The sequence below is a fragment of the Stegodyphus dumicola genome, chromosome 10 (genome assembly GCF_044657685.1).
Source record: "Stegodyphus dumicola isolate Sdum_Otavi_A_Nest chromosome 10, ASM4465768v1".
Taxonomy (NCBI): domain Eukaryota; kingdom Metazoa; phylum Arthropoda; class Arachnida; order Araneae; family Eresidae; genus Stegodyphus; species Stegodyphus dumicola.
In genome coordinates this window covers 112,111,736-112,139,492 of record NC_140777.1, presented here as the reverse complement: position 1 = coordinate 112,139,492, position 27,757 = coordinate 112,111,736, and the positions used below count along the sequence as shown (strand labels likewise).

At 30.8% G+C, this 27,757-nt stretch overlaps 1 protein-coding gene across 2 annotated transcripts in view; it reads right to left on the bottom strand.

Moving 5' to 3' along the window:
• LOC118204163 (WD repeat-containing protein 3) overlaps positions 1–27,757 on the bottom strand; it is a 195,433-nt gene that overhangs the window by 29,404 nt on the left and 138,272 nt on the right. For both annotated transcript variants that reach the window (XM_085825385.1, XM_085825386.1), the window contains 6 exons: positions 26,485–26,570; positions 26,299–26,367; positions 24,378–24,450; positions 14,908–15,068; positions 12,434–12,545; positions 6,168–6,302 (listed from right to left, as the gene is read on the bottom strand). In XM_085825385.1, the coding sequence (XP_085681511.1) occupies positions 6,168–6,302; positions 12,434–12,545; positions 14,908–15,068; positions 24,378–24,450; positions 26,299–26,367; positions 26,485–26,570 (636 nt within the window). The remainder of the gene's footprint in view (positions 1–6,167; positions 6,303–12,433; positions 12,546–14,907; positions 15,069–24,377; positions 24,451–26,298; positions 26,368–26,484; positions 26,571–27,757) is intronic.

Genomic DNA, 27,757 nt, shown 5'->3' with positions numbered 1-27,757 from the left:
TAAAGTGGCAAAAAAAATCAAAGAAGTTTTTACTAATCAAAGCTATAATTCTGGTAATTCCTGCCACCTATGTTGTCTTTTTTGAGATATCAAAAATAGGTCTGTGACATTTACCCAACAGGATAAATGTCAACAGGCTGTTAGCTAAATTTAATTAAAAAATTAATTTTAAATTAAATTTATTAGCTAACAGGCCATTTAGACAACATGGAGATTTAGCCAACAGCATATTTAGCTCATGCACACATTTAGACAAAAAGCATGCAACAACCAACATTTTAGTAAAATTTACCCATATTTATCTGACAACTATTAAGCACCTTTGCACTTATGCCACATACAGTTAAACAACAAAACCACAATTTTTTTTACATATGTTTAGAATTTCCTATGCACAATTAAGTACTGCACACATTTTTATACTTCTTTCAGTATTTTCTCAGTTTTTCATATGAATATTCAGTTTTCTTAGTTAGACAGCTAACCAAAAAAAGAAAAAAAATCTTTTTAATATTAATTTATTTTTTTGTCTCTTTATTATTAACTTTATTTATTAAATATTAAGATTTTTGCACTTATGCATGTAAATTTCAATTCAAAAGAAAAATCATAAAATATTAAAAAAACCGCTTTTTTTTAGAATTCCTGCATGTTCTTTGCACGTATGTCATGTATACTTTAATTCAATGGAAAAATCACAAATATTAAAAAAAACTCATATCTTTAGAATTCCCGATAGGATGTTAGAGACTGTCATGCATATTTTATATTCACTATATTACTTTATAAACTAACCACTTACCCGATCAGCTGCCTAAAAGAGTTATCATGAAAGAGAAAAAAGTATTTAATGATTTTAATGAGTCCAGCTAGCGTAATTTCATAAAAATACTGAATATTTCTAATTAGACACCTCATGATTTTAATACGTTTATTTAAGTCAATTACATTAAAAATAGAAAAAATATATATAATAAAAAAAAAAGAATAACTATATATATAAGAAAATAATAAATATAAATATGTATACAAAAAGAAATATATATATACAGTACAAAGTCAAAGATCCAGATTCTCAATATCTGGAATGATCTAAAATCCGGATCCCCCCTTTTTTTATACGTTTTACGCATGCACACTTGATTTTTTCCCCTCCCACAATAAAACATTAGATTTCTGATTCTTAATTTCACTTTGGCATTAAATAAAATACATTGTCAGCGAAGAAACAATTATTTTAGCATGAATTTGTGTGATCAATAATTTCGCTCCATAGCTGCATATCTGTTTGGCATCGTTGATTTTACACTACTAATATTATATATTTTGCTTCCATCACTGGATATTTATCAGCATATAAAAACTTGAGTAATGACTCATGCAGCGATGTTTAAACAATTTTTTTATATTAGTAATTGAATAATAAAGAGTCTGATAACCTTTTATGTTAGCATCATGCTTGGCAATGATTAAAGTTAAATGCTCTAACAAATGTTGACGAGGAAAAATTTAAACAAAAATTTCTTTCCATATGCTAAAAATAGATTATACTCATGATACTCATAAACCAAAAGATTACATTTAGTGCTGTTTGAATTAAGAATAACTGATTTGTTTTCACATAAACCCAGAAGCAGCACCGGAGCTCGTATTGCCAAATTTAGAGAAGACAAAATTTTTGGAATTTAGAGAAGCACAAAGCAAGAAAATTAAGGGGATGACAAAATTTTTAGAATTTAGAGAAAGCACTGGGACCCAAAATTTATAAATTAGGGAGACACTTGGTAGCAGAATTTAGGATCCACAGAAACTGCATCAGGCAGTAAAATATCTAGCGCTGGCCCTCGATAAGCCTTAAGTATATGTGTAATTTTGTTTATTGAGTACTCACATAAGCCTTAAGCATGTGCAAGAAATAGATGTAAGTATAATAAATAACTAAATAATACAATTCAAGCTTAATTGTCTGAATGTGTGATAGAAGCAAAACGAAATTCAGCAGAACTTGTCTTCCGTTGCCAATCTCATGATACATAGCCAATAATATATAGTGGACGTATTAAGCTAGGCTAAAATTATACTTTATTGATTCCAAGGAATTTCACAGATTGCACTGTTCTTTGATTTTTTCTGAATTGATCCATCTCATTATTTTTTGCAGGTTGTTATTATTACAGCATTTTTATGAAAATAAAAGTTTGAACTTTCAATTATGCCAAAATAATTCTGGAGCTGCAACAGGATCTACAAAGCGACAGCATGTTTCAATGTTCATTAAACAAAAAGTGGCATTGCTGCAAAAAATGGATAAACGTATATTCATCTCAAAATCTTGAGGAGTATGGCATGGGAAAATCAACTGTGTATAATATAACAAAACAGAAAAAAGAACTTTTTGAAATTTTGGGGGATTCCAACATCCCACTCGCAATGAAAAAAGGAAAAATTTAACAAATTAAATTGAAAAATTATTCGTTATGCTAAAAGTGATGGTCAGACAGCATCTCAGAGAGGGCATTCCATTGACGGGTCCAGTGCTAATGAAGTCAAAATATTTCATGAAGATATGAACTTAAAAAATGAATGCACTTATTCGACAGGTTGGTTAACCAAATTTAAAAATCAGCATGGTAAAATGCAATTAAAAATTTCAGGTGAAAAAGCTTCAGCTGTTACTGAAGCTGCAGAACTATTTGCAGATGAATTTAATTCATTAATAGGAAAACCTGAGGAAACTGGTACCATGAAACACCTTGACAACCTCTACAGAAAAGACTCTAACTGGTGTCAAAGATTCCAAAGCGAGACTAACAATTTTAGCATGAGCAAATGCTGCAGAAACCCACAAGTGTAAACTTTTTCACAATTAGAAAAAATACACGACCTCTAGCATTTAAAGGAGTGAAGATTTTCCTCATTATATGTCATGCAAATAAACATGGATGAAACAAGCATTAATGAATGACTGGTTTGAAAATCATCTCATACTCGAGGCTCGGCAACATTTGAATTTGGTTGGTTTACCTAATGACGCAAAAATTGCCCTGAATGTATGGATACCTGTTTGGCTGACACTTGAATTAAGTTTTAGTGAAAGATAATGTATCTGTATTATTCTTTTCTTCAAACTGTATGTCCATCATTCAGCCTATGGATATCAGAATAGTGCACCCGCTCAAATTCAAATATAAAGTAGCAGTCTCCAGATACTTTAAGAAGTGCTTGGCATAATTTATGGCCAGCTAACATATTTCATATATTTCATGGTAGGATGATGAAAATGATATCCACAAATTAGAAGGTTTTCGGATATTGCAAACCAAAGGTGAAATTTTCCAATTGATGGATTTCGTAAAGAAATAGAGAGAAGCGGTAATAAATGAAGATGATATAAGACAAATTTTTTACTGTGATGAAACCCCAATCATCAATCAATTAACAGACAGCAAAATCTGTGATAAGGTTCTAAATCCAGAAAATATCACTACTGATAATGAAGAAAGTGAAAGAGAGATTATTGAAAATGAAAAAATTTCATTTGACTGCTTAGTAGGAATGCTTGACACAGCAATTACAGAACTTGAACATTGGAACTTTGTAACAGAACAAGAAATTATGTCTGTCTATAGAATTAAAGAGAAATATTAGCACAAAAATGAAGAAACTTAAACAATTTACATTAAAAGAAATGTTTAATAAAGTAAACAAATAAATATTAAGCTCTCTCTCTCTCTTTTTATTTTATTTTGTTTTTTTGGTAAATTTTGATTCCCTTTAAATCATAAATGCTTCATTATTTCATAAATCATGATTTTATATTTTTAATTTTATAATTTCTATATACCATCATACTAGATTTAAACTGATAGTCTAATATCCGGAAAAATCCCAAATCCAGAATTCCTGAAGTCCCGACAAGTCTGGATCTCAGACTTTGTACTGTATTTCTTAAGAACTATGTTTATCGCTTTTAAATCTGTTAGTTTATCATTTAATAAACTTCCAGATTAAATTTGAAAGTATCTTACACTTTACTGAATGGAAACACGCTGGCATGTGAAAGATAAAAGTATTTTATTTCCAGCCACAACAACACATTGCTTTCATAGAGCTAAGTTTGTTAATTAAAACAGAAAGATAAGTATTGTTGCGTGCTTACAGGTTCATAATGGAGTGAATACACAAGATGATAAAAAGTTAATAAAATTTATTTTTATTACAAGAAATAAAAACAAAATGCTGAAATATTTCCTCAGAGATATTCGTACAATATCACAATATCTCACAGTAGTTATATTTTGAACTACTAAAACGTTAAATAGAACACAATTAAAAAAAACACAGAGAAAGCTAATTTGGTCTCACCACGAATTCGCTACAATCAATAATAGCACTAAGTAAACAACTGAATTGTGATGTTTTCCTAGGGCTTTTATAAGCTTTTTAATCATGCACAAGAACATTCTGGTAATTTTTATTTTCTTGATTTTTCTGGATAGCAAAAGAGTACAATTACGAGATATCTATTTATTAAATGTTAAATGCGCATGTTCCTATATTTTTACTTTTTCAGAGTAGCTTTCTCGTAAAATTCATTGCGTGCTGCAATGCAAGGGGAAATTAAACAATTTAATTACAATTCTAGTAAAAATAGCAAATTAAATACAAAAACTTGCTTGCTTTCAATTCATTGAGTTTAGTAATCAAAAGTTTATTTAAAGTTTTGTAAAATATGAAATAAATAATAAAATAAATTTAAAATTTAAAATTCAGGCTTCCAGGTGCACATGTTCAAGTGGATGACTACATTGTTAAAAATTTGATGGGTCTAGGTACTGTCATTTTCTTAAATGTGAAAAATATACATCATGCAGATTCTTCATTGTTTAATTTCTTTAAAAATAATACAGGGCAATAATATTTAGCGGCAACAATTTGAAATGTGAAATGCCCTGCTGTTTCTTCAGTTAAGAAATTGGATTTCTTTGAACCTTTCACATTAGCAATTTTTTTTTCTTTAGTTAATGACATTCATTTTCCAGTTTAGCTCTTACCAGTGCTTTCAAAATTCTAATAGCTTAGCTTTTTCGTGTTTTACTATTTACTATTCCTATTACCTAACATTTTTCTCAACAGATTGCATTACACTCATTTTTACTTTGCTCCACCCACTGCTTTCCATATAAAATCTTGTTGCTACTTCTACTGCTGAAATTTTCTCTTCTCCTCCTGAAACAAAGGGATCTATGTCTGATCACTCTCGAAATTGATTTAAAAATCTACACTAACCTATGGTTGCCTTTTCTGTGTAATTTTAAATTATATGTCTGTAAAGAACTAGATGAAGAGAAAAATGATGTACTTTTCCCCAAACCTTCTCATTAAGCATACTGGAAATGACCTTTTGGATAACTATTTACAAATTTCACTAAACATTGTAGCATGCTTTTGTCGAAATATCTATACTGTCAGCAAAATATGCTGTTGTCTAAATGTCTTATTGATTAAATGCCCATGTCAGCTAAGTGTTTGCGACCAATCAAAAACAAACAGTTTACAATTTTCTGCATATTAAATATTGGATTTATCAAATGTCATACAAAAACTATACCTGAACTGGGATATCCTCATATAGGTACTAAATTCAGTTGTTTACCTTGATGTGCTTTTATATTTTCAGTATGAAGTTTGTTATAACAACAAAGCAACAATCCGTTTCGTAATGTGTGATTTTATTACTGTAACCTTTCCATTTAAAGGAAATACACTTGTCTTAATGACAGCTAGCAATTATTTTAAATACAGATCCTTTATTCCCATTCGCATCCAACTTCTCAAGTTATTAATATCCTTGTCACCTACATCAATAACAAAGTCAATATGGAAAGCAACTAAGTTTGATACTTTTCATAAACACTATACGACAAATTACAAACCAATGAATGACACTTATAATGAATTCATAGCTATCTATATACTGCACATTACAGATCATAATATCTCAAAGATTTACATGAGTATATCTTTCAGGATACTTGTTTAAGATTTCCAAAAATAAAGAATTTTTGATTTATAAGCTTCTAATTTTCTGATTTTCTAACTGCTGTTTTGTTATCTGAAATATCTTTCTCAGTATCAAAATACATTGCTAATAGTTTTCAACTTACTTTTTCTTGCTCTTCCTCCAACACTAAAATTTCATTAGTCTTTTCCCAAATGCGAATAGATTTATCTTTTGATGCAGTCACTAAAGTACTACCATCAGGGCTTACTGTCATACATGACACTTCATTTTGATGACCCTTTCAGAAGAAGCAATAGATGAGATTAGCTAACTACAAAAACTTATCCTTTTGAAATATACTCTAAAAAAACTGCTATTAAAAAAATGCGACTGAATTTTTAATCTATTTCAAGCTTTCAAATATAAAATAACAGATCTTCAATTCATAGCAAAACCTGTCAGTAGTTAACATGTGAAAGACATTTTTAAAACTCTGAAAATATGCATGTATGGCATATATTTTAATTAACTGTTTCTTATATTTAATGAATAATAAAATGTAATTAATTTAAATACTTAAAATTCATGAATACTTACAAAATTAACACTTAAAAATACTTCTTATATACTATATGCATATTTATTAGAAATTTTCATTTTATAACTCAAACAGAAATATCACTAAATCTACCAATTTATTACTGAAGCAAATATTATGAATCACAAATAATCGCACAGGAAAGAAGAATCCATAAATCATATATCTTTATGAGGTTTTTGGATTCTGATTTCTACAGGAAAATAAAAATTATAATAATCATAAAATTTAGATAGAAATAAGAAATACAGTTTAATCATGCAGTATATGTTCTACTGCTTTTATTTAGTCAGTTATTTCTTAGAGGGCACCACTAATGCGGTATTTTTAAATTCATACATGTGAAAAAATGGTGGAAAAAAGAAATGATTAAAACAACTAATTTTACTGCTGACATCTAAAAAATAAACAACTGACTAATCGCATACTACATGGTTATCAAAATATACATATAATCATTAAAAAATTACTTACAATTCACTTATAAATTACACACGTAAAGATTTATAAGTAGTATGCTTCACAAGCTTAAAGATATTTCTTCATTTGCTGCATATTTATTTTTTCAGTGAGAATAGCTTGAAGAGTTTTCATACCAAGTTTGACTGAAATAAAGACTGATTTTTTTTTCACTTAATAAAACAAAAATTCTTTCAAAGGTTTACTTATGAATGAGGTATTTTTTTACTATGGCAGGATCCAGATATATTACATTTGAAAGCTGCTACGAATGGTTTGAAATTCAAAATGGAGTTGTGTTCAATTAAAATCGAAATTAGAGCGTTTGTATATAACATCTATTTCATGATCTTTCACAAAGAAATGTTGTATTTCTTTGAAAAAATGTGCCCTTTATAGTCAGCTTTTATGCTGTGCATAACTGAAAGGTCTTTTTTTTTTTTTTTTTTTTTTCCCCTTAGTGCGAAGTGCATGATTCACAGAAACATAAATGCACTGAAATTCCACAAAATATGAATCTTTAAATTTCTTGTTTGATAATTTTAGCTTCTTATTTCGAAGTGGCATGAACTTAAAAAAATTTCAGTATTTACAAACTTAAAAAAGAATTCCACTTTAATTCAGTTGTATGCAGAAATTTGATATTTTATTCAATTTTCAAGCACTAGTTTCTTTATGCCTTTGACAAAATACAGACTGTTTACAGTTACATTTTATGCTGGGCACAACCGAAAACTATTCCAATTTAATCACATCTTACAAGAAGCATGTGATGAATTTTCTCACCATAATACAAATATCTGAACGGAACCTCAAGGTAAGCAAGTGCTTCACTGCAGGGTGCTTGATTGGAAAGATAAGAGTCAGAACTAGCTGCTCTACAGTTGGCAATTTTTTGAAACCCGCAAGATCATATTCTTGACAGGTGATACATATTGTTATGTACATTTTGTCAATCATCAGATGAATAAGTTACTTCCATTTTGCATAAAATTTTTCTAGCCCTCCTTTCAGTAAAATCCGCAGTTTTTCAGTATTTTCCATAGCTTGTAGACTTTTAGGAATACAGGCATACAGTGACTATAGTGAGAGACAGACACATTGTCTTAATGCCACCATCTTGAAGCTTTTTATATCAGTGTACTGGAACATTATCTGGCAATAAAATGGCTTTTTTGGGATAAATGATTTTGCAAAAATTTCTCTGTCGAAGGAATGAATTCCTTAAACGATCCATCTTTGAAACTTTCAGTATTCATCCACAAGCGTTTTTGAAAATAGTGTAGAATTTTTGAAAACTGTTCTAAAGACTCTATGATTTTGAGACTTTCCAATCACTATAAGGTTTGTTGTAGAATTACAGCATGGAAAATTAACAGCCTTTCCTTACTACTTGTTTGGTCACACAATAAAATACAAAGCAAATGGTTTGGTGGACTATAACTGCTTTCAATAATCTCATAATACCTCAAACTCATAATTATAAACTCATGGCTTTCTATGAGCCTTTTCAGTTTCTCTCTCATGCCTGCAGTGGTGACTCTCATTACATAACATAATATGTCAAGTGACTGCTCCTGCCCATTGTAGTGGCATGGACTCCAAAACTAGACTTATAGCCAGAGACTGCTACTTCCGTTCTTACTAGAACACAGTGTAAAATTTTGTATTTAATGCCTAACTGTTAATTGGATATTTAACTAATTACAGTTAAATATCCAATTAACACTTAAGCATTCAGTTTCAATTAAATCCTGAAATGTTCTAAAATGTCTTCAAAATTTGATGATAGTTTTGTGCAATAAACACTTAAATGACAAATACCGTAGTGTTTCTTCCATCAGATGAGCCAACCAACACTTGCTGTGTTCCTCTTCATTGAAATGAATATGAAAATGCAGTGCATTTTGCTGTAAAATAGCCCTGAAATAGGCCCATTGCCCCTGAGCTATGTAAACCAAACATACAAAGTTTCACTCACATTTCATAATCACATTTTTTCACAGTTTATTGCACATTCCATAAATCTTGATACACACCATTCTTCTATTTCTGTTCATTCCTTTTTCTAGTCTGTCCAATGCTATAGCCATCAGCTAAGCCGGCAGCATTGTCTCTCCCTTGTCCAGTCTCTTGATAGCCCCAAGTTTTTATTCTTTCATCACCATTCTTTCTGTACTTCCATATATTTCAACTTTTTAACATCACAATAATGTCTGTCGAATCAAATACACAACACACAGACACATATGCATGAAAAGTAGCAGGTGATAAATCAATCTGCATACAATGATAAACTGCACTACACTGAATGACTTTTGAAGCACTACACTGAAAGACACGAGTCATTATGTAGATAGGCATGGTAGGTGGTAGAATCATGAGCAGCCCTTTCCCCCAAAAAAGACTGCATTTACAACTCTCAGTTCTTCTTGTTGATTAATTAATTAATTTTTTTTTTTTTTTTTTAAGTTTTTGATTTTTAGGTTCATTATGAATATTTCAAACCTTTCTCACATTCTGAAAACTATCACAACATTTTGATTAGCCTTTATGCTTTCTGTAATAGTTTAATAAATATAAAACCAGTTAACCCAGTCATTACACTAAATATAATAATGCAATAAATGAATTTACACAAATGGAACACTTCACATTGAAATGTACTTTAGTTCATGTGCTTCAAATATTTGAAATTTTTATTGAAATATGAAATTAATTTCAGTCCCATGCAATTTCAAGCATGCAATTTCAAGGGTAGACTAACAAAAATTATTAAAGTTTAATTTTTTGCAATGGAACTTCTTGAAAAGTGATAAGATCCCTCAGTACTTCATAATATGATATTACTTAAGTACTATTTCATTTTTAAATTTCAAGTTTTCACTCAAATTTGATTTTAAAATTACAAATTAAAACACAAAATATTTGCTTACAAATATTTACACAAAGTGCGCATCTACCTTGAATTTAATCAGAAGAAATTTATTACTTAATTACCATGCCTATCTACATAATGACTCATGTCTTTCAGTGTAGTGCTTCAAAAGTCATTCAGTGTAGTGCAGTTTATCATTGAATGCAGATTGATTTATCACCTGCTACTTTTCATGCATATGTGTTTGTGTGTTGTGTATTTGATTCGACAGACATTATTGTGATGTTAAAAAGTTGAAATATATGGAAGTACAGAAAGAATGGTGATGAAAGAATAAAAACTTGGGGCTATCAAGAGACTGGACAAGGGAGAGACAATGCTGCCGGCTTAGCTGATGGCTATAGCATTGGACAGACTAGAAAAAGGAATGAACAGAAATAGAAGAATGGTGTGTATCAAGATTTATGGAATGTGCAATAAACTGTGAAAAAATGTGATTATGAAATGTGAGTGAAACTTTGTATGTTTGGTTTACATAGCTCAGGGGCAATGGGCCTATTTCAGGGCTATTTTACAGCAAAATGCACTGCATTTTCATATTCATTTCAATGAAGAGGAACACAGCAAGTGTTGGTTGGCTCATCTGATGGAAGAAACACTACGGTATTTGTCATTTAAGTGTTTATTGCACAAAACTATCATCAAATTTTGAAGACATTTTAGAACATTTCAGGATTTAATTGAAACTGAATGCTTAAGTGTTAATTGGATATTTAACTGTAATTAGTTAAATATCCAATTAACAGTTAGGCATTAAATAGAAAATTTTACACTGTGTTCTAGTAAGAACGGAAGTTGCAGTCTCTGGCTATAAGTCTAGTTTTGGAGTCCATGCCACTACAATGGGCAGGAGCAGTCACTTGACATATGATGTTATGTAATGAGAGTCACCACTGCAGGCATGAGAGAGAAACTGAAAAGGCTCATAGAAAGCCATGAGTTTATAATTATGAGTTTGAGGTATTATGAGATTATTGAAAGCAGTTATAGTCCACCAAACCATTTGCTTTGTATTTTATTGCAAGCTTTGTATTCATACATGCAAGCTTACCTTTTTTTAAAGATCAATATACCAAACTAAAATATAACTATAATTTGTTTCTCCACTGCTGCACATTAAAACACAATCGGCTCTACTCTTATATGCGCCCTAATATCACCAAATGTGTGAATATGTGTTCTGCGCTGGTTTTGGGCGCGATTGCGTGTTGTATGGCAACCCTGTTGCATTGAAAAATATTTTGTTAGAGCCGTTTAATTGCTCGTTGGTCTGTGTCGTGTGTGTTTTGAAATGGCAGGTACGATGTTGGAGTTGTTGACGAGTCTTTTGTTCACAGGTTTGTTTATGAGGATTGAAGTGTATTTTTGGAATTTCTGTGGGACTTTGAAAATGGAGTCCGAAATGGGGTGCTGCTATGAGAACTCAGTCGAAGAAGGGCATTTCTGATAGTTCTTGTGTGGATTTGCAGTCAAATGGTTGCTGGTAAAATATGTGGTTGTCAGCGGAGTTTAAGATTTGGATTGTGGTTTTCATGTAGTATGTTAACTTTGGAGGAAGTTTTTATCGTTACTTTCGAAATTTTGAATCTCAGAAAGACATGTGATATAGCAAAATCGTGGCATTTCTGTTCAGAGACGTTGTGTTATTGGCGAAATTTTATTCAGAAATGTATTATGGTAAGTGCATTTTATTTTACTGTTTTTATTTTGTAGAATATTATGTTCGATGTTTTTTTACTATGAATTTCTGTTGTTATTGTTGTTTTTTGAATTGTTTGTAATTTAGTTTAGTTTATTGGGTTGATTTGTGCGCAATGCCTAAATTGTGCAATTCATGGATTTTTTTTAAAGTTTAAACAGAATGCTGTGTACGTGGTATTCTTTGAAATTTATTGTTGTTATGTTAATTTATTGAAGCAAGGTGGGCATAGTTTGTAGATTCCTTCGCTGCCTAGAATGGTTTTTGAAGTTAAAACATGTCGCTGTGTACATGGATTCTCGTCATATATTTCTGGTTAGAAACTTTACGTTTTTGCTATCTAAATTTCTTGCTTTTGTTTTGGATTTTTAGCTTAAATTGCGTCTTCAAAACGTGGTTTTTGCATGTGCGAAAACTGCGTTTTTGGAGACATTTTAGGCTTAAAATTCGAAAGGGAGACAAAAATTTTAGGTAGTAATATGGCAGCGTGGAGTTTTTCACCAAAAATGTTTGGCAAGAAATTTGGCAACCTGAGGGCACATATAAGAGTAGTTCCACACAATCTAATAAACATAATGCATAAAAATTTATATAAGTAAAATATGAGCACAGTGTTTAATTAAACAACATCTTTACATAAAATATTAACTTTCTGCATTCAGTTTTAAATTTTACATTAATAGTGATAACAACCTGATGCTGGTTGTTGTCACTAAATAATGTAAAATGTCTTACCTTTAAGGTAGTAATTTTTTGAAAATTATCTGCATCCCATTGCTTAATAACATTGTCTCTTCCTCCAGTGAAAAAGTAATGAGTCTTAGGTAAAAAACTCAAACAAGTTATACTGAAATAAAGTAAAAAATAACATGTATAAAAACTCTATTATCATTACAATGAGCATCACTCAATTTTGACTTAATCAGTCACGCATTTAAATACAGAAAAAAAAAATTCCTATAATAATAATTATCTATTGTATTTTATTATTATAATTCAATACAAATTTATAAGTCTGATAAAATGGCTAGGTGATCTATTTTCAATACCAATGATTGCATTTAAATATCAAAGGACCTTAAGCAACTTGCTTACTAACCACCATGAAATAGATGAAACTGCAGAATGACATTGTAAGACACCAATTTACAGCAATTATGTAGATTCTCATCACCAGCACATAATTACTGGCAACCTGAATATCATACAAAACCATCAACTAAAAACACTAATGAGTTATGGTACAAAATTTAGACCAGTCAGAAACATGACTACAAATTACTGTTACAAGACTTTCGAAAACAACATCAACGAATTTATAGTTAAAGCAAGCTATCAACTGAATTTACCCATAGATACCTTCTTAAAATGGAAAGCTAAAATTCTTCAATGCATATCCACAGAAATCAGTCACCTCAAATTTAAAAGTACACTGAATTGGTCGCAACTTACATCAGATATTAATAAATTAAAACAGCTTTTTACTATTACAAAAATAGATAAAGCAACTAATAACTTTAGCATTATATGAAAACAATTCTACACTGAGATTATTCATAAAGAACTTCTCAATGCAACTACTTATCAATTAGCCAACCTTACAGAAACATCTATAATAAACAGGATTAAAACTTTTCATAAGAACCTCAATATTACTTTCAATGCAAACTACAACAGATTTACTAATCTTTATGTGATTCCCAAATTCCATAAAACACCACTAAAATTTAGATTTATAGTTAATGGAACTAATAATTACAAGAAAAATATAGACTATTATTTTTCAATTCAACTTAATAAAATCTGTAAATTTATTTTCAATGATTGTAACACTAATCATAACTATTGCTGGATCATTCATAATAACACTCCTGTCATTAATACCATTCATACCATTAACATCCAAAGCATTAACTGCTATGATTTTGAAAACTTATATACCTCACTTCCTCTAGAAGAAATCTATACCTGTCTACTTGATCTACCAATACTTTTCCCTAATATACTCAATATCATGACTCTTGACAAATGGAAAACCTACCTAAAATGCACACTTTTTCATAACTACATTAAGTTTCAAAATCAACTTTTTAAACAAGTCAGAGGATTGCCAATGGGCTTACATTCCAGCACCTTGATCTGTAATATCTTTTTATTTGTCAAAGAATTTAACTTCCAAAAAAATCTACAACCACAAAAGTTAAATTTCTACAAACACACCTACAGATATATTGATGACCTTATTACAATTAATAATTTTGGTAAAATTGAAAACTCCGACATTTATCCGAATTGTCTTAAACTTAATAAAACTAATAATTCACAAAATAGCATAGACTTTCTAGATCTTCAAATCATTAACTACAAAAAAATTTTACTTTTTGACAAAACAAATCTTTAGAATGTAGACAGTTTCTATAAAAAGCATCCTGAAAACTCTAATAGCAATCACCTCTAAAAGTGACTAGTATTTCTCAGAACATAAATTAGCAACGATATTGAATAGCATCTCTCGCAGGTAACTACTTTCAAAGTAAAACAACACTGTGTGAAATTATGGATGATCACCTTAGGAGATAAACGTCATTTATAGACTTCTTTCTTAATGTACAAGAAATATTTATTGCTAGAAATAATTAAAATCAAGTCTTTACACACATAACTAAAATATCTTTCTAGTTTTCAGATAAATTAGTATAATATTTTTATTTTTACTCATATGACTAAAATATCTTTCATTTTGAGATAGATTTCTATAATAGTTTTATTACATTCATTGTACAATAAAGACAATTTTTATATTATGAAAAAATATATCTTTAACATACTTTTTACACCTGAAAGTTTCTTTCCTACAAATATACTAGCTACAGAAATTGACTTATTTGCCTCAGACTTTATGCATTAATCCTCTACTTAGAAATTAAGTTAAATTAAAGTATACTAACTTCCAAGTATACAAATGAATTAGATTTAATTAGAAATTAATCATCAATAAAAATTAAATGACATAAATTAACCCTTAATTAAATAAGAAATAAATTTTAGTTAACTATTTAATATAACATTGGAGAACATAACTATTCAAAGACAGATATTTTCACAATACAACTTTCCTAACCATAGCACATTAAATGTATTTTTTTGCATGTGACAACTAAATGTGTGTTCCATTTAATTTTCATAATTAAAAAATTGATAATTCTTACCCTTTGTCATGAGCTCGTTTCAGAAATTTATTGCAACTCCCAAATTCCATACTCCATATTCGTACATCTTTGTCTTCTGAACCAGTCACAATTAAAGAGCTGTCATAGGATATGTCCATACATGTTACTGGCAAAGCATGTCCATAAAGCGAAAAGGCAAGCTGCAAATAATTTATGTATAAATCAAAATGCTCTTGACTACAATATTAAATTGCGGATTTTTTTTTACGAAAAGAAGAAAAAGTGGAGGAAAAAAGAGTTTATTAATTTGAAAGCAGTAAATTGCATTCCTGTTATTCATTTCAGACAACAAATTTCTAAGGACTACATAGAACCAAGGACGAATAATACAATTCATAAAAAAAAAACATATGAAACAAAAGCACTTAACTGAAATTAGATAATACTTTTAAAGACGGATTCCCACAAGAGTCAGTATGGATCCCCAGAAGATCGACAAAAATTTAAAGAGAGTCTACGGTGATTAAAGGATTAACAGCTGAAGGAACACACATCACCAATTAATCAACATAATCAAAAACCCATTGATTAGAAAATGTATTAATAAAATTGATGATTAATTATTCATAGCTGCCAACCTTGAGAAATGTAAAAAACTGGGAAGTTCACTCACCAAAAACTAAGAGTTTCCTCAGATGGTTTTCATACTGTACAGTAGCACCATTTTAAAAGAATTCAAAATTGATTTAAAACTTGCTTTATAATGCATGATTCAGTTTATTCAAATATTTATATTATGATTTCAGCATTTTATTACATTTTTATACCAAGAAAATTCTGAGAACAGAAGGAAACTTCAATTTATCAAAGTATTTTTAAAAACAATAAAACTAAAATTAATAATTACTTAAGTGTATATACTTGTGCAAATACTATTAGTAATATATCATATATTTGTAGGGTACTTTCTCCCTCCTTAGTACCTTCATGATGTAACTGGAAGTACATCCCAATAGCAATCAGGTGGTTTGGAGTTCAAATCCAGGTGAGGGCACTAAACATTTTTTACATCTCCTGCTTCTAAAAAATCAAAAAATCACTCTGCAGTGATATGAACTAAAATGTGGTGGACGATAATTCGTTACCACCAGGATTTGGTGATTAAGTCCAAAACACCCTACGCCTTCATGGGGTAATAAAACCATATCCAGATAGCAATTGGAAGGTCCGATGTTCGAATCCTGGTGAAGGCATTGCATATGTTTCATGTTCCAAAATGAGCCTAATGAGTCTACATATTGATTAAAACAAAATCAAATACAAAAATTTACAGCAAAAACAATTGATTGAATCTTCATACAAAACTCTATATGTCTACAGCAGATTCAGATCAAATAAAATTTAATAAGAAAATCTTGCTGAAGATCACTATGGATATGGGAATGAAATTTTTACAATTTAAGCTTCATTAATTCAATAATTCATTAATGAAACTGTGCAAATTTTATTTATACAAATTAAGCAGCTAAAAATTAAAAGCAAGAAAATTTGGTTATCAACTGGGAGATATGTCAAAAAACCACCTGTCTCTTGGTAAACCAGGAGACATCTAGTAAAAGCAGGAGAATTGGCAGCTGTGATTGTTTGTTGATACAGAGTTGCCAACTCTCCCGATTTCCAACCATTCTCTCACCAACGAACCCGATTTATAGCATATTTCTCCGGACTTTCTCTTAAAATTTCTCATGATTTTTATGTAGCTTGGCTTTGTTATTTGAACCAAAAAGAAAAGTGATTTTGGGTATCTGAAAACAGTTAATTTTTTTTCTAGATTACAGATAGAGAAAATCAAAGTTGTTTCATCACATGACATATTATAGTTCACTTCTGAGAACATGTGCGCAAAAACATTGTGTTCCAATTCTTCAATGAGCATCAAGTGCCACTACATGTCATCTGGCATACATTAGCCAATGAGCACAAAGCAAGATCAAGTTAGTTATTTCATTTATCTTGTCTATGAGGGGTGTAAGTGCACATGCTTTCAAGAGTTTAAGAACTTACAACTTTTTGTTTTAGTTATGTGTATGAAAAAGGTTATATATTCATTTTTCAAACATCATACACAGTTGACTTTCCTTCTATTATTTCCTCAATACCGTTTATCGTTGCAATTTTTTGATTTCACACAGTGGAAGGGCTGATGTCCTCAAAGATGTGCGTACACAAAAACACAAGGACAACATGAGTTCTATTCGAAAAAAAAAATGAAAAAAACTGTGGAAACAAAGGACCAAAAAGTTATAAATGCAGAATGCCTGTTCTCTGCCTATTTACAGGAGCACAATCTGCCACTGAATGAATCAGGTCATGCTGCAGCTTTATTTTGAAAAATGTTTTCCCAATAGTAAAGTTGCTAAGGACCAAATCTCAAGAACCAAAATGGCTGCAATAGTTAAAGAAATGAGCATGAAAAATAAATCTTCAGTTATTGATTGTACATTGGTTGGTTGGAAAAGGTTGATTTTTTAATGACACAAAACCTCGAGGATTATTATGCACCAGACAAATGGTGAATAAAATTCAAGATTCACAAACACACTGTTTTAAGTGAATTGATAAAATGAAGCTGAAATATTGATTGTGCATTAAAATAGTTCTATTCTGCATCTCCATGAAGGGAAGCAATAATACCAATTCACAACTGCATCCAACTGTTGTTTCGTTTTTTAATCCAGTATCTTCAGAAATTGAGTGTAGTTTACTCTCTGTCCCCACTTTAGAAGGACATTTGACATGTTTTAAAATAACACAGCTAATTATGAAAACTTTAAAAGAAAATGCAATTCCTCTGCACTTGGTGCTGATTATGCATGAGTAATGGACTAGTGTTGCAGGCATCTTAAAAATGAAAAATTCAGATTTGCAAATTATGAGGTGCACCTGTCACCTCTTAAATTTAGCAGCTGAAAAAAGGGCTGCGTCTTTACAAACACATGTGAATGAATACATTGGTGATATTTATTATTACAGCCAAAAGTCCTTAATTCGGACACTCATAATCCGGACCTCAAAGCTACAAACTTTCTGCGTATGCGTCGTGTTGACGCATGAGCATAGGCGTTTACGCGTGCGCATAAGACCTTTACAGCTGGGAATATGTGTGTGCACATGCGCATAACACGTTTACGCATGCACGTTTAATGTATAACGGACGATATAAGCTAAGCTAAAATTATCCAATTCAGTTAATGTTGCAGATTGCATTGTTCCTTAATCTTCGAACTGGATCTGGCTTATTATTTTTTGCAGACTGTTAGAGCAATTTTATAAAAGTAAGCTTGAACTTTCGATTATGTCAAATAGAATTTCCGATATATATTTACTAATATGTAAAGGATCTACAAAACGAAAGTATGTTTCGAAGTCCATTAAACAGAAAGTGGAATAGCTGCAAAAAATGGATAAAGGCATATCCTTTGATTATCTAATCATTCCGAAATATGTTTATCAATTTCATGCTGTTATGCGGGGGGAGGGAAACGATGCAGCGCACAATGAACTGGAAGTTGATCTGTCAGCACTATCCTCACCTTCAAGGCAGATTTTATTCAGCTTATAATTCCTCACTAAATGTAGTGTTTCATCTTGATGTACTCCGATATAATTTAAAAATCAATTTCCTCATCATTATAAATATCACTAATACACATCAAATAGCCTTCTGGTTGCAATTTTCTAATTTCGACTGTGCGTAATGCATGCTTTACGCATGCGATGCAATGAACTGGAAGTTGATCTGTCAGCACTATCCTCATCTTCAAGGCAGATGTTTTTATTTTATTCAGCTTATAATTCCTCACTAAATGTAGTGTTTCATCTCGATGTACTCCGATATAATTTTAAAATCAGTTTCCTCGTCATTATAAATATCACGAAAACACATGAAATAGTTTTCTGGTTGCAATTTTCTAATTTCGACTATGCGTAATGCATGCTTTACACATGCGCGCGTTGAAAGAAATGGTTAATAAAGTAAACAAATAAATATTAAGCTTTTTTTTGTAAATTTTGATATCCTTTAGATCATAATTGCTCTTTATTTCATAAGTTACGGTTTCATATTTTTAATTTTATAATTTCTGCATGCCATCTTACCAGATTTAAACTGATGATCTATAATCCGGAAAAACCGATAATCCGGAATCGTCGATGATCCGACGAGTCCGGATTAAAGACTTTTGACTGTACTTAAAAATTTAATTACAATAATCAATGCTATTTTGGCCGATATTAAACTACGTTAGCCTAGATGACTGATTACTATTTTTTTATTTTACTGCAAAATAAAAAATATGGCATTTATTAAAATGAAAAAAAAAAGTTAAAAAGATTTTGCAGTAAAATTTTAGTCTTCACTACGGCCTTTGTACAATTTTGGAAACTGCCGCCAACACCAAAATGATCGGTTTACTACCCAACACCTTGTTAAACAGAGACTAAAAGACAGAAAGAGGTAACTGTTGTTATTGCTCATCATAATATCGCCAAATCCCATGTGTAGCGTACATGGACGTGAGAATAAAAAAATATGTATTGTTAAGATACAACAGGAAAGGCTCCACCCCAACATAGAGGGAAACAGCTGCGCATGCGCAAATATCTGCCGCCGAAGCTCACGAAGTTCAAAAGTCAAGTTTATCAAGAGTACATAAAATGAATATCATTTTTAATTTCCGTAAACTTTAAGGGAAAAGAAAATATTTTTTGCACGAGTAAATTAATTAACAGATTAGTTATTTTGAGCAAAAAAAGTACGAAAATCCGAGTATAAATTATTGCGAAAGTCAAAGAACATTTTTTCTTAACACATGCACCACAATTTCCTGTACACATCGCGGAGAGGGAAATTCTCGCCGTCAGGTTCTGTTGCCAAATCCCTTGCCGAGTTTTTCCCTCCACTTTCTAGCGGCACTCTAGCAAACTGATTTACATTACGTCTATGGAACCTTTCTTTCTTTACAAAGACATTCTTACATTAGAACAGACTACATGGGGGCTATTCTAGCCTCCATGGTACCGTATATATTAAAATTAAACCGATTTTGTTGTATACGAGAATGGGAAGGTACCTGCACATGCGAGTCTTAGGATTCTCGAGGTTACTGGAAACCAAACTTGTCGGAAACTTGTTTTGCCTTTCTAAAAGATAATCTGATTGTTGCTGTGAAAATTGGCTCTATGCCAGCTGCCCGAATGACACTCATCCGATACATAATTTGCCAACAAAGTCATCGCTTCCAACATTGGCGCAAAACTCACTTTTGGGAGGATTGCCGTATGACATTCCCTGACTTTTCCAGATTTTGACTAAAATATTTAAATTCCCTGACTTTTTTGGTCAATTTTCGAATTCCCTGACTTTTTCCGGTTTTCCCAGTTTTCTAAGTAGCATGGCAACCCTGCTACTTGCATTTTCTAAAGAAGAATAAATACTTCTAGAGTTAAGATAAAAGGTTCTATTGAAAGTTATAAAACACCTAAAGTAAATGGAGATGTAGTTACTACTTCCACTGTTAAAAATAGGTTTGAGAAAAATACTTTTGGCACCGATGAGCAACTGCACCGATGGCAGTTCTCAAAATAATACTCAAAATATAAATGTAAAGCTGATAGAAATTTCTCTCAAAATAATAATAAAAAAAAAAAAAAAAACTGCCTAACGAGAGAAAACATTTTTGTTTACCTTTTATATTATTTACTAGGGATATGGGATACACCCCTCATCGACAAGATATTTTTTGAAATATATAAATATTATATAAATTATATTTTTTAAGTTTATTTTTTGAAGAACGAATATTTATGTTTTTGTCTTCAGACCTTAACAAAGCCTTTTGTTTTTTATAACAATTCATTATGCCATCATTCAATGTTCTTAACACAGTTCTACAAAGCAGAATTCCATTAATTCACATTTTACAATTAATGATTTATTATTTGTCTAAAGATTTTTTATCAACGTTTGTAAAACCAACTTTTTTGGGGGGAAGGGCTCTTTTAATTCTATATATGGTGCGATACGATGTGATTTATTGTGAAACAGAAATTGTGAAAGAAAGATGAAGATTTTGTAATAGGGGTTTAAACTAACAAAGTAGTGGAAGAACTTTCAGAGTTAGGATTAAAGTAAGTTTTATTTTCATATTTTAGAAGCTACTTCAGTCGAGAATGTGATTACATACTACTACATTAATTTCCAATCAACAATGTGATGATTTTACATGTTAAAGTGGTTTCTGCTCTAGCATATGCATCTTTTTCTGATATAAGATCTTTTTTTAATAGATAATATTGATGTTAATTTATATATTAATATTTAATATTGATGTTGCAATTTAGCTGTTTATAATTAGAAAACTTGGATAAAGTTATAAAATCAGCAAGGATTGACACCCAGTAGAGTTTAATTGGAAAAGTGAAAGTATGTTGATATAAGGATTTATCATTTCAAGTCTTATTCAAAACACATGTGTACACTTAGTAAAATTTAGCCTAGAAAACCAACCAATATTATTGACTCTTCCCTCTTCTTATCCAATGAAAGCAAGCTTCAATTAAGTCAATAACTTACCACAAAAGACAAGAAACAAGTTTATATATTTCTGAATGCGCTACTTTAAGAGCAATTTTACACAAAATATTTAAAGGAAAAAAAAAAAAAAACCTTATCAGGTGCGTCAAATACAGCCATCACATTCATTAAAATTGAACTTTTGGTCAATTTCATATTTTGGTTCTGGAAACTTGTTTCTATTTTATGAAATTAATGATAAAAATAATAATAATACAAAAGTAATAAAATATAAGTTTAATAACCCTTTTTAATTTTTTTTCATATCCTTGTCTAATTATCTTTAAATTACTTATGCTCAATTATTTGTATTATGATTATACTACTATATGCTACATACAGGGTGTCTCAAAAGGTCATTGCAAACTTAACATGCTGCTCTGTCATACCTTGACAAGCAAGATTTACACAGACACTTGTGTCCAAAAATGTGAACAGTGATCGCTAAAGGGTAACGTTTGCCGGCTTATGGGAGATTGGGAAGCATGATCATTTCAGATGAGAACATTGCAGGACGTATAAGTTTACTAACTCAGAATTGGCCAACATGCATTACATATATGATGCCGAAAATGGAAATGGACAAGCTGAAGTACAGACGTACGTCGAGCACTTCCCAAACAGACATCAGTCAAATCATGCATTGTTTAGGCAACTGCATTGCAAACTGTGTAAGGCAGGAGCTTTAAAAGTAAATAGCCATATTGGTCGAGAATGCTCTACACACACACACACTTGTCGTATGTCATACAGGAAGCTGTGCAACAAGAATTTTAAACAAATCTGCAAACAAGTTTCCAAGCAACCAAATGCATTTTGCATGTACGTTGTTACACCCTTATGCACATACTGCACGAGGACACACTACACCCCAACCATGTCCAAACAGTACAGGCATTGTGGGATGATGATTATCTACAGTGTGTTGCATTCACACTCTGGTATTCGCACCAACGGGTGGTACAGCCAGATTTTCCATCATGCAATTTGTTTTCTGGTGAAGGTTCTTTTCTCTACAAAACCAACATAATACAGTCAATTTACCACATGATAAATGATGCCCCGATCATATCTTAAATCATTTGATGAATAAGTTGGTTTCATTTTGCATACCATTTACTTCTTAAAAAATTACATATATAGTTTTCTAGACTTTTCATAGTTCATAATTTTTAATGAATTATCATAGAAACTAAGGAATGTCCACAGTAGTTGGAATCTATGTATTCATAGTGTAATACTAAATAAGACATTTTTATGTAAGAACCATTTAGCAATACACTTTTAAAGTGCAGGTTTTGTAATTTTGCACATGAGTAGCATCTGACAGCATTCCTTGCAAACAAACAGATGCTATTTTCAAGCATATTGGCAACATATCAATTTCATATCATGTAATGGAAATGTTTAAGAATATCAAGCAGCTTACTACATATAAAATAAGGCTCATTATTCATTTTTTGATTACAAGAAAATTGAAGCTGGCAAATATGCATCACCAGATTTGTGAAATGTGTAGTCTAAATTTTTCAGAGATAACAAAGTTAGGTGAGACTGGAAAGGTCTGGAAAAATATGCATGGCAAACTAGGTTCAAATGGGCCACCTATATTCACTGTTCTTGTGCATGCAGTATATGTGATAGTTCATATAAAAGCCAATTCACCATTTCTATATAAACTCTAAATATCACAAATTTCACAGTCTGTTCTTTACAAAATTTTGTCAGAAAACTTGAATTACAGGAAGTAGAATTCTTGATCGATTCCAAAATTACTTAAAGAGGAACATAAAATGAAAAGATTAGCTAGTGTTAATGATATTATTGACCTGATATGAGACATTAATGAATGAATGAACTGCACTAGCAAAGAGGCTAGTATATGGGACTCTTGCATCCAAGTATTAGTCACTGAGTATCATGAGACTCTTGCATCCAAGCAGCACTCGCTGGAATAACAGTACATCTCATTCTTGGTGATGGAGAAGTTCAAACACACATTCTCAACTCACAAGCTTACATAGTATTAAACTTAATATCGCAAGGGTGTACAGTAAATGATGCTGCATATTTTCAGACTTTGAAAAAAACTTCACAAAAATTCAGAATAAATTATATGGCATGCTGTTTGTGAGAGTTCCGCTGTTGTGTGAAAATGCAAGGTCCCATACTGCTACTCAAGTATACGATCTAGAACCTTTCAGCTGGTAGCTTTAGGACTGTCCCTCTCATAAAGCCCAACTGGGCATTATCAGGTTAACACACCTACTTGCATTTGATAAGTTCCTCACCTTAAGTGTTTCCAAATTAAAACTAAAGTCAAAACAGCAGCTAAGGATTAATTATCCTCTCAGGCACACTTCTACAACATGGGGTCTGCAGAAACTTACCTCAGGCTACAAAAAATTTTTCAAAATGATAGAAATTATGTGAAAAAGTAGCCGATGGGATATAAAAGTGTAGGAACAAAACAAGAATCAGAAATATTGTGTAATTTACTTTTTATTTTAAAGTCCTTAAAAAATGTCTTCTGCGTTTATGAATTACTGCCACTTTTGTGAATTTCTTTCAATTATCTTCATTTCAGAATAACATAAATACATTTATACCTCCAGTAACAATATATATATATATTGTTACTGAAGGTATAAATATATATTGTTACTGGAAGTATAAATATACATATATTAATTTAACATGAAATGCATTAACTTGGGAAATCACAGAAGTTGGAATGCAATCTACGTTAATAAACAAGTCATAAACTAAAATATCACTCTTACAAACATAAAAAACATAGTTTCCATTTTCAGGCAGTCAAAAAGTTAAAGAAATAACATGTTGAAATAGATAGTAATGGAAAGAAAGATGTTACCTTTAAAGTATCAGAAAATAAAACTTGAACAGTAAAGTCTAGCAAAGCCACTGCAAGCTTGTTTTTGTCAGGACTATTCAAAACATACATTATAATTAAATTAATAATGAATAACATACATTGTAATTAAATTAATAATGAATAAAGATGTAATGCATTATAATTAACACATTAAATTTTCTTTAATAAAGAAATTTGAATATTCATACATAAACATTTATCATTTCTTTAACATTTAAAATGCCAAAATTTTCTTTTTTTATAACCAAAATCAAAACTGAGTAGCTTTATGTGGAGGCCACCACAAAAGCAAAATAGGAAACCAAAATCTGTATTAGCATTAAATTTAAACACAGAGTAGCATGTACTCTAAGGCTGTATGTTATTTAATATGAATAATCCAAATATACACTACCCGACATTGAAAATGCAACACCAAGAAAGAATGGCCTGGAAATTATTAAAATTTTGAGTCAATATGCATGTCATTGAGTTATGTGAATGATGTAAAATGCGTAGCTCTCCAGCGCATGTTGAAGAAGATATACGAAAAGGAACCTGCAGAATGTTCCAATTTTCGTGCCATTGCAAATAATTGTACATTAATTAGATAATCATAGAAGATTTGTTCTTATCTCAAAGGACACATGTAATAGCAGAGAATGCCAGGCCATCATCAACAGAGGCAGTAATCGAACACAAAACTGGCGCATGCCAAGCGAGTGTGAAATGGGGATGAGACTATGAAAATCGGTCGTGGAGTTGTATGCATTTATGTGCACACCATAGGTTTTTTTTTTAAAAAAATAATGTCTCATAAAGTAAATAAAGTGTCTTGTAAAATGTATACATGATGACAGCATAACACAGAAAATGATTGTTGTGTTACAAACTGCATTCATTGTGGTATGGTTGTTGATCTGGTAGTATGCTCTATCAGTGCCATGCACATAATATCCCTGTCTTCCTGTGCAGTGGTGCGACAAGACAGTTGTAGTTGCTCCAGTTTAACATTCGTTCCCTCCAGACATCAATTTTAGATTCACATGGCTGCTGCTTGTTACATCCAAAACAATGATCAGTTCCACAGAAGGGTAATTTTCAATCTCAGTTTGCAACAATTCTGCCTCGGTTGAACTCAGAAATATGCTCAAATGGTGTTTTTGTGTTTTTCTATGAGGCATACTGAAACTTCACACACACACAAAATCTCACAAGAGAACAATTCACATTATTCAAAATGACAATCTTTCCCTCCTTTATATATGGGTGTGTGTGTCCATTGAAATCGTAATCATTTGCATATTCCATTGCGGTATTCATATGAAGTAAGTTTCCCGCTGTTTGGATGCTTCCTTCACGATGTTGCATTTTTGATAGTCAGCATTTTAGCTGTCCAAAATAAAATACTTTAAAAATATGTAATTTTTTTCCTCCAACAGAAGATGAAAATACATTAATTAAAGTAAAGAAACCAATACCTATTTGCCTCAAGAAGAGTGACTTTTGAAGATTGTGTTAAGAGAAACTAGCTCATTTTCAATTACATAATGAAAATGTTCAAGCATCCACCATGTTGCATTGTTAGAAATCACATCTATAAAAGTCAACAACAAAGGCTTGTAGACAAAAGTCTAAACTCATTTTATGAAACCAAAACTTCTAGATCCATTTGTGTAATGCTATATATAAAACTAAAAACCTCAGAACTGGATACAAATTAGTTAATGTAATAGAATAATAAAGCTAATGTTAAATTTCCATAAGAATAATATGTCTCAAAGTTACTTAATCAATTTGAAAACCTCAGAAAAATGTACAGAGTATTATGCATAATTACAAGAATTGATTTCATAGATAAATTAAATATACTGGCTCAACTAGAAGCATAAATGAAGATATCAAGTGCTATGAAACATACCTGTATTTTAAATATAAAATTTCTTCTGGCATTTTCAGAGTCCGCTTGAGTTTTAATGACAATCGTTTCCTAAATATTATACAGATTTAAAATTATTACATTTTTAGTAATAAATAATATAAAACTAGAGTATAAATAAACTCTAGGAAAACCTTTTAACTAGTTCAGATTTTAAAAAGTACATACTTTGAAACAGAATACTGCTCATCCGTGATAAGCTCAAAATCCCAAAATTTAACTTCCTTATCACTACCACCACTAGTAACACCACACTGAAAAAAATGCAAACAAATAATTCACTATGATAAAAATATAATTCATTCAAAAGGTAAGAAAAATTGAAATGAAAAGAAGGGTTTTTTTTTATCTGCTTAAAATATCAAGGTATCTCAAAATATTTAGTTTATATTAAAACACTGCTTTTCTTTTTTGGTTAAATTTTCTCAGTGCTACAGAAGTAAGTGAAACAGATCAAAATTCTATCAATATTAAAAACAGAAAGATGTACAGCCACTACTGTTCTCCTAGCAATTTCTTCTTTCTATTATCTCATTTCTTGATAAGTTTCCAGTAAAAACCCAAACCACTACCCTAACCTACTAGCATACAACTATGGCAAAAGAATACTTATAATTACATTTCACTGTAATAGTCCCCATTTTAGTGTTACTATCTTTGATTTGTTACCCATGTGATGTAATGTATTAAAAAAAATTGAATTTGCAAACAGTTGTTCTAAATATGCAAGGTGCCCAGATCTAAAATCAATGAGTTTATTAAAGTCTGATTTAAAGAGCTGGAAAGAGAACTCAAAAAGTTTCTTCGTTGGAAAAACTAACACAGAGCAAACTGGATCTCTTTAGATATGGGTGCATGAATTATGAACATTATAGAACAAGTTAACACTAGTGATGCTGTCAGATATGTGAAATGAAACTAGGTATTGCTAGGCACAGCTTAAACTACAAATAGCACTCACACAGAAGTGTACTTAAACTTCTTGAATTATTTCCAACTAGATAACCCACAGTGCTATATATAAACATATTAATTTCTGATACATGGCATCATTCTTTTTTCATCACTTTCTTCCCAGATCCCCTATACTTAAAATTAAATATTCTGTAGCTAAATAAAATATAAATAAGCAAAAAAAAATGTCTTATAAAAACATTTATCAAGCAGAGAAATCTGCTGTTGAATTTGGAAATTTTGCCAAACATACTTCGAGGAAATTTAGTTTGAAATTCAGTCACGTTTTCCAATAGATAATGTCCAATTACAAAAACTACAATTTTGTTTGATTTAATTTTAAAGAGCAAACAATCTATACACCAGAAAACAGTTTCTATGATTTAAATACTATATTAAGTTAAATATTATACATAATTACAAAATGAATTTATTCAAATATAGACATAGTACATAACAGCAATATGAGAAAATACTTTTTTTCTTT